A 14,386-nucleotide genomic window follows, 5' to 3' on the forward strand; every position below is an offset into this window, starting at 1 on the left:
AATGAAATGAAATGAAAAATTACCAATTTATTGCCTCAAGACTTTAGGCCTGAAGATCGGTCTATATAGCGGCTATATAAAACTAAAATCCGATTTCATGAGATCAGAAGATTATAATATAATATATCTCGATTTTTGCTTAAGTCTTAAATTTGTTCCTTTCATTTCATGTGACATTATCATACCGCCCTCGTACATAGTAGATCTAGTAATTTTATTATTTTTTAATATGTAGTATCTTTGTGGCTAATAACTCGCTTAGAAGCGGCTCTTAGTCTATGATAGTAGTAATAATAACAGTCAGCCAAGTCAATCGAGAGAGAAAGAAAAGAGAAGAAACTCTGGCAAAGGCAAAGGTGGTAAAATGCTGGCTAGCTACACATCTATACTCAGAATTAGCCAAAAGCCAGGTGATGGAAATTGCTCATCATTATAACGAAAGCTTACGCTGTTCGCTGGCTGGCTGGCTGGCTTGCTCGCAATGTCTTTGTTGGCGATTTTCAAAACAAATCTCGTTCCAATACCATTTTGGCATTGGACACATTTCATATGCAAATGACAATATATAAGGAAACAAGAAGCGTCTTCGGTCGTATTTGCCAGTAAGAATTCGTTCGATTAATACGTGTCATCTGAGCAACCCGGATCGATAACAGATTTCAAAAATACAAAATGACACGATTAGTAAGTCTTTGAAAAAAAAAGATAAGTTTATAGACTTTAAAAACTTAAGAGAGAAAAAAAAAGAAAAATGGAAGAGCATTATTAATACTTACAGTATAAACACTAAAGGATCTGCAAAGAAAAACAATATCGAAATATATTAGAGTGAAATTACCAAAAATCGATAAGTGAAACAAAAATCGACAAAGTGAAAAGCCTTAAACAAGCGAAACATTTTAACATTTTTATGAAACAATTATTATTAAAAAAATAAATGAAAAAGTTCAACATGAAAAAAGAAAAGATGACAATTGAATTGTTGGAAAGAACAAAACCAAAAGTTTATATGAAAAATGATATATAACACATTTAAAAAACAATGAAATGTTTGTTAATCGGAATTTTTTGAAATTCTATGCCAAGTGAATATTAAGTGAAATGCTTTTAATGTCAAAAAGAAAAAAAAAATTAAATAAAAGTATAGTAAAAAACGTCAAACATAAAAAAATTCAATAGAACCTTCATCGGTTATTTTAGAAATTTCTAACAATTTGTGTTTTTTATATATCAAAAACCTAAAAAACTAAAGTGGATTTTTTGACAGAAATAAAAATGGTGAAGCGCGTGTTTGTCTACTTTAAACACCTACAAATGCTCTCAAAAAAGAAAAAATTATATAAATAGAAACTTTAGATAAATATAACTAGAATACTATTGGTATAAATATAACTCTCATATTTATTAACAAAATTAAAAATAAAATTAAATATTTACACTAGAAATAAATAAAAAAAATATAAGGAAAACAGAAAACAAATTAAAAAAAAGTGCTGAAGCACGTGTCTATCCCTTTAAGGCCTCGATGAATAAATTAAAAAAATTATGATAAACGTCTTATTTTATAAAAATCTATATATGTGCTTGGCTGTATTTTCCCTATAGACCAACAAAAAAAGATGAAACGATTTTCTTGAAATGTTCAAAAATTTTTCTTCTTATCCGATATCTGAACCAAAAAAGGCATGTGAATGAATCTTTGAAGATTCATAAATGAAGATCATAACAAGAAAGTTCGCCATATCGAATAAGAATTACGGCCCATAGGCCCTCCAGAAGTAAAATCGGGAGGTTGTAGGTAATCGTCTGACGATTCAGAGATATATGTTTGCAGAATTTTTCCAAAGTAGTTATACCAAATTGTCTTCGTGTTCTAAATATGCTTTTAACATTAATAGGTTGAATTATTTCCAACGGATTATTCTTACTGAGGATGAGGTGCTGAATGGTTTAAAGTCATTAAAGAGTTCCAAGACACCAGGGTCGGATGGTGTACCGGCAAATATTCTTAAATCTTGGGCCTACGAGTTACATAGACCACTTACGGCCATAGGCAATGATTCATTATCTTCAGGATATTTTCCTCATTACTGGAGGTCAAGTTATGTAATTCCTCTACATAAAAATGGTAGCGGATGTATTATTGAGTATTATAGGGGTAATGCGAAACTAAGTACAATACCAAAGCTGTTTGAACTGCTGATTTCTCTAGGATATCCCATTTTGTCACACCAATTATTTCACCCTACCAGCACGATTAAGGGGAGGTCGACTTTGACGTGTCACGCATATGATTGTTTTGCAAACTGATTTCAAACAGATGCAATTTACACTGATTTTAGTAAGGTTTTCGATACTGTGGTGCATGATTCATTACTGTTTACACTTGATATGATGGGTTTCCCATTTGTTCTTTTGAATTGGATAGCTTCTTATTTACAAGATCGTATACAGAAAATTTACTTTAACAATAATCTTTCCAAAGATATAGCTGTTTATTCTGGTGTTCCACAGGGCAGCCATTTATGTCCATTACTGTACGTTCTTTACTTGAATGATCTTCCATCAGTCATTCAGTCTTCAAGGATTTTAATGTTCGCAGATGATGTGAAGATGTTTTGTAATTTGGGTTCTCCAGATCGGTCACTGTGCTTGCAGAGCGATCTGCACTCTCTGGTGGACAGGTGCGGTGTTAAGGGCACTGCGCTTAATCTTAAGAAGTGCAAGAAGTTTGCTCTTTTCAGAGTTGAACCTATTCTAGGTGACTATTATATAGGTTCTTATAAATTGGATAACGTAGATTCTTTTACTGATTTTGGTGTTATTTTGGATGGTGGATTACGTTTCAATTTGAACATTGACTCTTGCATCAATAAGGCAAAGTCTATTTTGTTTATATTTATATTATATTTTGAATTGTTGAAAAAGTCAGAAAATGGAAACTCTTGAACTACCAGTGTATAAACATCTCCAAAGAACAGTGTGTCGCTGCAAGAAATCACTGGTATTGATTCGTTAGGGATTGCAGAGAAAATTATGTGTGAGTCCGGAATTCTTTGGGGGAACAAAAGTTTTGACTGCTTTAAATCGCCAGGATCTGATAATGTATCAACGGTCGAACTTCAAGTGGTGTCCGATAGACTGGCTTCATGGCTTAGAGAGATTTACTTTCCTTTTATCACCATGTCATATATACCAGGGGGTTAAAGGGACACTATGGTAATTTTTATTCCAAAAGCAGCTACGGCTGCCGGAAGAAAGTAAAAGATTTTCGTCCTACTAATTTGTAATCCTTATAACAAAAAACTCTAGGGAGATTCATAGAAACATGTCTTGGAACGAAAATTCCTGGAGATAGCCTTTCTCGGCAATAGCACGCCTATAGCAAAGACAAGTCCAAAGAAACTTCCCTACAAGATCTAGTTGGCTACATAGAAAGCTTTCTGTGTCAGGAAATATACATAAAGCCGGCATTTCTTGACATTAAAGTGGCTTTCAATAATGTAAACCCGACTTCAAAAATAAAGGAATTCCTAGGCATTTGTACTAACGTAAGAAATTTTATTAATAACTTACTTACTAATTCACATATTATGACTGGCTTGGAATCTGTAGATCTACCCAGATGGGCCACTTATCTGGCAAAAGAGTTATGTTGGTTAAATATTCAACCCTATTTCATTATATCTGCATAAGTTCGTTAGACGTTTTATTTTAGATAGTCCCTGGACTTTCTCCAGCTCGTTTTTCTCATTTACATAACTCAAAGAGGATTGTTTAAGAAAGAAGAGACTCAAATCCACTGTCACTTTAGCTTTCGATAGTGAATAAATTGAAAATCTTCCAGACTTTTAAATTTGTGCACACACAATAGAGTTATTTATGGTACAGCTTCAAAAAATTTGCATACAAAATCCGTGCCAAAGAGATGATCTTTGCCATTCTGAGTACTGGTTTGTGGTCAATAATTTTTTTCTTGAAGTTTTGAATAAATTTGAATGTAGGTATATGAATGTAAATACATTCATAATTCTTTTATTTGTTTTTCTTAATCTATAAACCTGTTGCTACTACTAAGCAAAAGTCAATGACCCCATGTTGACTTGAAGATATATTTTAGCAACATCCTGCTTGGGGCTAAGCAAAAAAAATCGATAAAAACAAACGGAAAAAGGAAATAGGAAAGTTTAAACGCAATTCAAAAAAAAACTTGTATCAGTATTAACATAGGTTTAAAGGTTATTAAAAAATAATTTAACACATTTTGCCACACACTTGTATAATTTTAGATGTCAATCACGAACGTAATAAGGTATAAACTTCCCAAACTGTTTAAATCATAGCTTTGGTAAACGCCTATTGACTAATTATGAGCCTATTATATGCGGGGAACTTTATTATTTATTTAATACACAGATAAAATGAAGCTTCTATGCTTCGTTTTTAATTATTGTATGAAAATTTCCTGTTTTTTGAACTTACATTAAAGACAACATTTCAGTGAAGTTTTCTTTAAATAAATTTAAATTTAAATTCAACTAAATTTTTCTCTAAAAACCAAATTTTCCCTGAATAAAAAAATTTAATGAAATTTTCTCTGCTTCGTGTTTGGTATTAGCGTGTAAGGCCACTACAAAATGTTATTGATAACTTAAAATGCTTGTATCTCCTTAACTTAGCTTCTGAATGGGAGCAAAATTCAATAAAAGTTTTTCTTCAGATAAAATTTCTATGACATTTTAAAAAATTTTTTAACAGACAAAATTTTTATGAAATTTTCTCTAAAAACCAAATTTTTATGAAATTTTTGTCTAGGCTCGCTAACATACATTGCAATGTGTAACAAAACAAATTACCACCTTAATATACTTCCATCCTATGAGTAGAGGGTATAAACATTTAAAAGTTATAACTTTTATAACTAATGCAATATTTGCATAACGTCTATTCCCAACATTCGCCCCATACACACCTTAAACTTTAGGTTTAAAGCGGGCTGAATCAAAACTTCCTATAGTTTATAATTATAACACCTTGTGCAACACATAAACTTTCGTCATTAGTTTATCAACCGATTGAACCACTTTTGTCGCCCCATATTCATTAAAAATGTCTTTCTCGGTCACAGTTTGCGAATACTCTCTGCTTTGGTTTAAGACATTGGCGGCGATTCACATTAATTAAACATTAATTGGTATTAAAAACGCTTAAGTGTCAGCTTATATTTTGATCGACTTTGGTGACAGCCTTTTGATATGCAAATATTATGCGAAACGTAATCCATGCTAATTATAAAGACGTTTGCTAGTCTGCCGACATATTGATAGTGGAATTTTAGTTTTAAATAAACTATAATAAATAATAAATTTTTGCAGTATAGTAAATTTAGTTTGCAGTAGATTAGATGGTGGCAGATCCTTATTGGTGTAGAGTCTACAGTGCAGACCCTTCACATACAAATATATAAATATTTGCGAAAACTTAAAATGATTGTATCTCCTACATCGTAAAATTTAGAATAAATTAAAAAAATTCAGGAAATATTCCTTCATAAACCAGATTAGCCAGTCCATTCTAGGCTCACTTAGTCCTTTGCGCCCGACCAGAGCCTCAGGTGATATCATTGTCGTTCTCCATATCTTGATCTCATGAGTGTAGGGCAAAGATATCCCGCTCCACTAGAAACAGGTCATCAAACCATTAATGGATTAATAATGGTATTGTAGCTGAGCAGGACTCCTGCTGCACATCGCAGAGTATACAGGGAAAAAATTAAACGTTTCGATTGATGGTTGGAAATGAACTCATTTTATTATTGCTTAGAAATAAACTTAACACATAATACATACTTAAAATCCTACAATCTATACAAGACTGAACACCTAAGGACAACAAACGAAACACATGTAGCCTCTTTCCATGCTCAGGATATTTCAGCCAGTCAGCTAGCTACCTGTATTAGATGAAACACATTAACTCTTAAGGACAGTGAAGATCACTTAAAGATAAACAATACATTTAAATCTTCAAGTTTTTTTGCCTGTAAGGGCGAAAATCATGTTAATTTTACAATTTTCGTTTGTTTCTCATTCGAGACGAGCTCAGTGATCGGAGATTTTTTTGCAATGGAAAAGGAAAGTCAGAGATCACCACACACACCAACCACTATGGGACGCGTTTCGTTATTTGGTTAGAATAACTCATAGGCCATATTAGGTGTGAAGGCTTCAAGGGACGTATGTTGGTATATTTTACTTATATCGTATTTATTGCGAAAACGCCTATGATATAAATATCACATTTCACACACTCGACAACCCTGTCTTCAAGCAGTTTCTTTCCCAATGCATGTGTTTATGTAATGACAGATTTTTTGTCTACACAATTACTCTACTCCCATGGCTTACACATGATACTGTGTATCTTTTGGAAGTTGTATTGATGGCTTCTAACGCTAAACAACGGCAACGGCTCTCGCTGTTGCTCTGTGTGCCCAGGTTCGAATCTCGGCCGGGCTCTGCCGAATTTTTATTTTCAAATTGTTTGCCAGTTAGAACGAAGATTATTTAAATTTTACAATTTTCGTTTGTTTCTCTTTCGAGACGAGATCAATGAGCGAAGATTTTTCTCTTATCTCATTGGTATATATACTACATTCAAATGTTTATGACTTGTTGGCTTATCCTAAAATTACCGTGCAAAGCTGTACGGCAGCTAATAATAAATAGATACCTATTATGATAAATAAAAAATCGATACCTATTATGAGCACGTGAACCTCTTTTCAACAAAGAACGTAAAAATTTTATGTGCGAAGTCCTTGAATATTATAACCTTCCGACTCCTGTCTTTGTTGATCTTAGATTCTCTATAAACTTTATTCTACATAATTATCCCTATGCAGTTATGTTCTGCATGCCAAAATACATAACCCAGATCAGGGAAGTAAAATCTCCGCATCCAAATGTTCACTTGACCATTCAATGTTATTTTGTATGAATACAGCTGAATTCAATTGAAAGGCTTCAATAAATCAAACTCAACATTTCTTATTTTGTGTTTGATTATGCACATTTGCTCATTAATCAAGTTTTTTTTTGAGTAAAATTCTCCTACAATCGCCGCCATAGATATGATTTTGTTGTATCAAATTTCAATAAGAGCAAGCAAAGTAGTGGTTATTGTGTTTTATATTTGAACTTTGGTGTGAATTTGGCTCTAATGTAGGCGCTTGTGGAAATAACCTCCATTTTATGCTCAACCCACATTATTTCCTATGCAGAAAAAAAATCACAATTTATGTACAGGAAGTAAATGTACTGGGTATTTGAAAGAAATTAAGTTATCGGAACTAAATATGGACTAAAAGCCAACATCACGCAATATATCACACGAATGTATTCCCAATCGTTTGCCTTAATTGAATATGTATGTATGCATGTACGTATTCAAAACAAAATATAATAAACAAAATCTTAAAATTCTAAAATTTATATGCAAATGGTAGATATTGGCGATGAATACCACATAAAGCGCCAACTAATTTTACTGTTATCACAGTTGGACCAATAAAGAACCTCTTATTATGTTATTTCGCTTTTAATTATCACCATAGAATATTTCTTACCATAAGCAATGCCTTCATCAAAGATCTTTAAATTAATGAATCAGTTTCAAATATTTTTAATCATATGTTTAGACATTTGAATAGGTACATGGGCCACATATTCAGTTTCAATAGATCTCTGCATATTGCAAGGGCTATAATTAATAAGCGATCAATACAATATTAATATTATTTCATAAAACTTAAAATGCTTGTGTCTCCGTATGACTTTTTTCTGGTTATTTCCATTTCTTTTTTTTTTCTTACTCATCATCATCTAAAGTCTTCAATTTAATGCTTCAGTAATTAATAACTCAATTTCATGTATTGGCATTTGAATAAGCCAATAAATCAATATAGTGATTTCAGTTTCAATTTAAAATTTGTATGATACCCATCAATAGCGGCTCTTTGTGAAAGAGGTGAATTATCACTTTCTTCGGCTGATCACTCAATCCCTGTCAACGTGATGTCATTTACGATGAATGGACACAGGCGTCACCAGACTTAAGTATCAATAACTTTTCGTACAAGTTTTATTCAGAGATATGTTCTTGGTGTTAGGTGCTGTCTTTATGGCCATTCCCATCAGCTTAATAAATTGCGAAATGTCTTTGGTGCCTAGTTTCAAAATAAAGCGGGAGATTGTCGGCCAAATTTCCAGTTTAGCTTTATTTCGCATCAATTACTGATGTTAGACCATGGCTTGTTGCCATCACATGGCCCCGAACAGGCTGGACAAGTTCATCTTCAAATGGGAATACGCAGACCGTTAACAAAAACTTGGATATTACGGAAGAACAATTAGACAAATCGATATTCATTTATTTCATTAAATAAAAATTCATTAATTTTCTTTGTTTCGCTCTACGAGTATTAGACCACTGCAGGTATTAGGGGTGACGATGGGGATATTCGAAATATGGCGGTGGATAAATAAGAGCAAAAAAGAAGATTGTACATATCTAATACATTAAAACCCGTATTTTACCGTCTACCATTTTTAGAGCTTAAACCTGTATTTTATGCAATGACATTTTTATCCATCCTCCAGTTTTAAAGTGGGCGTGTGAGAATTGATTTCAATAAAATAGATTTCGAAATTAGGATAATGACCAAATATTTTATTTTTGGCCATGATGAGGGACATTCATAGACAAAATGTATAGGCAGAAACACATTCCTAGAAGGATATCTTCTATGGATTGCCTTTTTTTAAACACATATTACTTAAAACCGATTTTGGTGCATATTTTTCTCACCAATGGTTATGCAAAACAAATGCAATTTTTTCCACAACTTTGGTATTAAGGAAATTTGGGAGAATTACTCTCTATCAATGGGAGGCCACCGAGACCATCAGAAAAAAATTTTCGACGGTGGTTTTGCCCTTCTAATGCTGGCAACATATGTGAGGTACTATGCCATATAAAACTTCTCTCCAAAGAGGTGACGCACTGCGGCACGCCGTTCGGACTCGGCTATAAAAAGAAGGCCCCTTACCATTGAGCTTAAACTTTAATCGAACTGCACTCATTGATATGTGAGAAGTTTGCTCCTGTCGTGTGAGATAGTAAGTTGTTGGAAAGTTGCAAGATTAAGGAGTAAAGAATATAAGGAGTTTATATTTTAATTATAATCACAGAGTTGTGTAAGTTGTTGGAAAGTTCAGTAGACTCCTAATACCTTTTGTTTCGTTAGACGTTTAGAGTCCTATGGCTTTCTAGCAATATATACCATAGCTACCAATATTATGATTACAGACGTTGCACATGGTCCAGTTCTTTCTGCCTCTCTATTTCTCTTGATAATCTCTTTAGGTAAAGACCCCAGAAATTTCATGGACCAGAACCTTATATGCTTGAACTTTACTGGCCGTTCTGTATAAGATATTTCCCCTTACGCCGGTTAAGAATAGCTTAGAAGAATATAATTATTAAAATCTTTTTAAAATTTGTTTTTTTCTACAGATTTTTAGAACAATACTTCAAAAGGATTATACATGATACAAGTTTTAGGCACACTTTATTGCTGGTAGCTAAATGCTCGCAGCTAAACGCTGGCAGCTAGAACGAGTTGTTCATTTCGCTTAGACATCAGTTTGAATAACCGGCGAATTTAGCCCGTTTATTGCTTATCTGTATAAAGAATCGCTAAGTATGGAGAAATTTAATGTTATTACCTAACAAGCCAAATATCGAAACGATAAATTATAATTAGGCTTAATAAATATAAATTTCAAATGGCTTCTATTCATTCAAAGTTCGTCTATTCATCTAAGCTCGGAGCCTAATTCCTAACTCGCCTCGATTGGTCGGGTTTTGATTTCATCTTATCCATATGTATGTACTGATATGTATGGAGTTTGCTGCCCGCTGGCAAACTAGTTAGACCTGTTATGACTTTTTATGAAATTATAAACATATGTATATGAAACTTTCATAAATTGTTGTGCGAAATTATAATTGATTGAGGAATTATTAATTTATTATACTTTTGAACCCGGATATTATGCTCAGCTTCGTTTTGCACTAAGCAAAGAGTAGAATGAATTTATTCAAACTAAATGTTGTTGACTTAGAGCAAAATATGTATAAAAATCATCAAAAAAAAAAGAAATTCTCTTATATGATATCAAGCCAATTGGATTTTCCCTAAATAAGCTATCAAATCTTTAAAATGGCATGTTTGCTTTAATTAAGCAATTTCTCCTATAAAAGCTTCAGGTGAAAAAAAGGCCTGCAGTTGACTGAATCGTAACCTTCACCTTGAATAGGTTTTTAAAAGTTCTCTTAAGGATTATTTTCGATAACATTCTCAAATCCTTCATTTTTTCTATAAGATATGGATTTAATGGTTACTTGACCATAGATAAAATTTTTGATAAAATTCGCGGAGCTTGATTTCGATTGAATAACTGAAAATTACTTTAACTCCTTAACTAGATATTAAAAAAAGATTTTTTTGACTTACTCCAAAGTCTGGAGGAGACTCAAATTCCCCCGGCCCTAACGCAACAGTGGTGGAAATTCTGAATCCTGACTATCGCACATTTTATGCAGATGAATATCCACAATTGTAAGGCCACTAAAGGTCCTTCTGATGGAGCAATGGTTCGTGGACTAAGAATTCCTGGGTTTAAACTACTCAAGGGTGCGGGTAATGGTAGACACAGAGTCTGTATTCTTGCTAAGAGAAGTATAAATGTGTGTTTTCTTCCGTCGCTAAGCTCTGAAGATTCAGTAGAAGCCACCATTTTAATTAATATGTTTCATTATTGGTTAGCTTTCCCATACAAATATGGCACACGTCCAGCTGTCCCTTCATTCTAAAAATATATACAGCGTGTGTATGATCAATGTTCGCAACCACCTATTATCGGAACTATTCGTTGCTTGTAAGCATTTTAGCCATTAACCCTGGAAAGTCATACTTATTTTTTAAACACTTACATCATCCTTTGTCTGATGACTACGACCTATTTTTGGGCGCTGTAAATTACAACGTGAGCAAAAAAGAAAACTAAAATTTATTTTCATTTTTATTTGATATTAAATTTCTTGAGTTAATTGGCAGAAAAATGATACCTATTACGTCTTGTGTAAAGCGATAAGGTGGAAGTAGAGACTAGTTATCTTGGAAAATTTCTTCGAAATTTATGCATTTTACTTGATTAACTTAAAATGACAGGCAATTTTTAACTGGATATCTAATGTGAACTCTCCTCAATGAAATACAGCGTGTGGGCAATGATCGCACCAACCTATTATCTGAACTCTTCGTTGGTTATACCTATTTTTAAACATAAAGACCTTGATAATTGCGTGTTGGCTGCGATCATCAAATTTCCTGTTAATTGGCATAAAAATGGTACCTTACGACTTGTGTAAGATGAAATAGGTTATTCCAATCAAAAATGTGTAGGTGGTACTAGGGACTTCTTATCTACAATACACTTAATAGAATAGGAAATGTATGGCGGTGAAAAAACGATTTTTACGCTTATTACTAGTTTTTCTAAATATTTTTTCTGAGTTATGGCTGTACTATGTTTGTTTTTCACAGCTGGAAGCCCATGTTTTTCGCGACTCCTTTTTTGAATACTACGCAAATAAAATCTATTATCTAAGAAGAAGTAGTTGACGCAAAATGGTACATATTACATCTTGTGTAAAAGAAGATATAATTTTAATCAATTCAAAAATAAGTTGGTGGAACTAGAGGCCTCTCTAAAGTTAGCTTAAAATACTTGCAAAAGTACACTACAAACTTTTTTAATATTTTAAGGAGTTCTAAGTTAATTTCAAAATATTTTCAATTTCTATTATCAATACCTATTTTTCCATATCCCTGAATTTCATTACTCATTATTGTGTTTTGTTTTATTCTTACAGATCATTCTATTGTGCGCGGTGGTGTATGTTTCCGCTGATGTTAAAAGTCTGACAGATAAATTGGATTTATTCAAATATGATCCTTCTGACGTCTATTCCCTACCCGAGGATATTGATGATGAAAAGCCAGCTATTATATTCAATGGCGATGTCATGAAGGCCAAAGTGGATAAATTGCAAAATCTGAGCGGCAATAAAAAATTCAAATTGGAGTAAGAAATCCTTTACGAAAACCAACAAAATGAATTAAAATGCAACTACTCCAATACTTTTTCAGATTGAAAACCCAGAACGGCATTGAAGTATCTAGTGTGGGTAAATTGAAGGATGACAAAACTTTTGTTGTCAGTGGTTCCTACTCATTTACTGGTGCCGATGGCAAACGTTACAGAACCAGATACACCGCTGACGAATTCGGTTACCATCCCATTACTGAACTTGACTTGGACATTCCAGAGTAAGACATTTATTTTCAAGAAAAAAGCAATGGTCTTCTCCATTATACAAATTATCTCCTCATTTTAGACCTCAGCCCCTTAATGCAGGCTTGGGAGCTTTAAATAACAAATTTGGCTTTGATGACAAGAGAAATCGCTTCCAGTTCTTGAAGCAAGATTTAGATGCTGATCTCGATTCCTCAGCATCAACTTCCTCAACAAGGGGCAGTGGCCAAAGCGGCGATGACTACAGCTATGGCGGTGATGGTTACGACTATCAGCCACCAGCGTAAGTATTAATTTCAAAGATGAAATTAAACCCATGTTTACGTTTAAATTCTTTAATTTTTCTAATAGACAAACCTTCGAATCGGATCCATCCCGCCTATACTTGCCAGCGCTGTAGAATTCATTGTTTTAGTCCATAAGTCATTCAACACACATTACCTTTAGCAAAATCCTTGCAGTTTATCAGCAAATCATTAATTTAAAGGTTTTAACAAATAAATTTATACACTACATATGTACACATTACAAAAAAAAAACACAAACAACAACATATTTTAAGCGTATAAAATTGAAAAAAAACAAAAATATTTAATGAACAAATGAATACTTTTAAAGTGATATTAGAAATAAAACACAACTGATTTCTAAAAACAATCTCAATATATATTTTTTATATATCCATAACGATAGCTGATCTTCCGTTTGCAAGATTCTGAGATTATGATCTGATTAGATGATATACTAAGCTATAAAATAGGGCTTCTTATCTTTAGACTAAAAACATGAACTGAACATGAGATCTTTCGCAGATGTGCAGACTGCAGTATGCAAACAAGAAGTCTAATAGCTAATAATTTGTATAAATTCCCAAGCAGCTTTCTGATATCAAGAATCCCTCGGTAATACCAGCCGACAATAATTGTTTTGGCTAATAAAAGTTAGTTTAGCATAAAATGGGAGGTCAGGTTACAGGAATGCCAGAAAGACTAACGGCACCAGTCTTGCCATTTTGAGTAGTTATGAAGAAAACTGTCTTCTAACCTATATGGGTAAGAGATCGCAACCTGTTTGGTAGAACAAGACTTGAGACAGTTTAGAAAGAAAGCGAGAAGGCTCTGCAATTTGTGAAATAAATCAATGGAGCGTGTAGACCGTGACTTAAACAAGTACAAGATTGTCTATGTGAGTCTGTAATGGACTGGCACTCCACCTAACCCTAACCTAACTTTTTTAAAAATATTCTTTTGGCATTTTTTGGCAAAAATCCACCATTTTGACTGATGAACTTAAAATGATTGTAGCTCGTTAACTGGATATATAACATGGGATTTTAACTTTCCGTTACAGAAAGTTAATGCTTGTAGTTTTCCCATCATTCTAAACAGCGTGAGCTCAATGATTGCAGTCGCCTATTATCGGAACTATTCGTCGTTTGCAATCCTTTTTAAGCCATGGGCCTAGTTTTTCTTCTTTAGATGATTTTAAGGAGCAGCACTAGACTTCACCTTGGACATAGAAGGGGTTTTAATAACGTCAGATCGAAGACCATACATGAATCTCTGATTCTCCTTCTTCTAGCGAGTTAGATTGATTCAATACAGAAGGGCAGGATTATTAACACATCACTAACGGATGACAAGAGGTTTTTAAAAGGGATTCTCAAATCTTTTGAGGAGGAAAAATTAAGGGTTGTTGCTTACGCGGATCACTTCTTCATCATGGTGGGTGATCGCTTTATCTCTACTTTTACGAATTTCATTAAGGGCGCATAAAATTAGCCGTCTAAATACGAGTAAAGCATGGAGCTTGCCATTTATTGTTTATGTTGGGCCTAATGATGCGGTCTGACAGCAGGGAAAATGCGGCCCGGCGGAGTATGTATCAGGAGCGTTATTTCGTTTGCGTTTTGTCGTTTCGTTTGGAGGTAACCGTCTTTTCCT

The 14,386-nt window shown here is 33.4% G+C and overlaps 1 protein-coding gene across 1 annotated transcript; it reads left to right on the top strand.

Annotated features, from left to right (window-relative positions):
• Positions 1-575: 575 nt before the first annotated feature.
• LOC106084552 (uncharacterized) lies at positions 576-13,100 on the top strand. Its single transcript, XM_013248308.2, has 5 exons — positions 576-684; positions 12,001-12,212; positions 12,278-12,457; positions 12,526-12,726; positions 12,795-13,100. The coding sequence occupies exons 1-5, from the start codon at positions 673-675 to the stop codon at positions 12,841-12,843; spliced, it is 654 nt and encodes a 217-aa protein (XP_013103762.2). The 5' UTR covers positions 576-672; the 3' UTR covers positions 12,844-13,100.
• The last annotated feature ends 1,286 nt before the right edge of the window (positions 13,101-14,386 follow it).

The sequence above is a fragment of the Stomoxys calcitrans genome, chromosome 4 (assembly GCF_963082655.1).
Source record: "Stomoxys calcitrans chromosome 4, idStoCalc2.1, whole genome shotgun sequence".
Lineage (NCBI taxonomy): Eukaryota > Metazoa > Arthropoda > Insecta > Diptera > Muscidae > Stomoxys > Stomoxys calcitrans.

Coding starts and splice junctions, on each gene's coding strand:
- LOC106084552 (XM_013248308.2), top strand. Junction 12,213..12,277: donor AATAAAAAATTCAAATTGGA/GTAAGAAATCCT, acceptor ATACTTTTTCAG/ATTGAAAACCCAGAACGGCA. Junction 12,727..12,794: donor TACGACTATCAGCCACCAGC/GTAAGTATTAAT, acceptor TTTTTCTAATAG/ACAAACCTTCGAATCGGATC.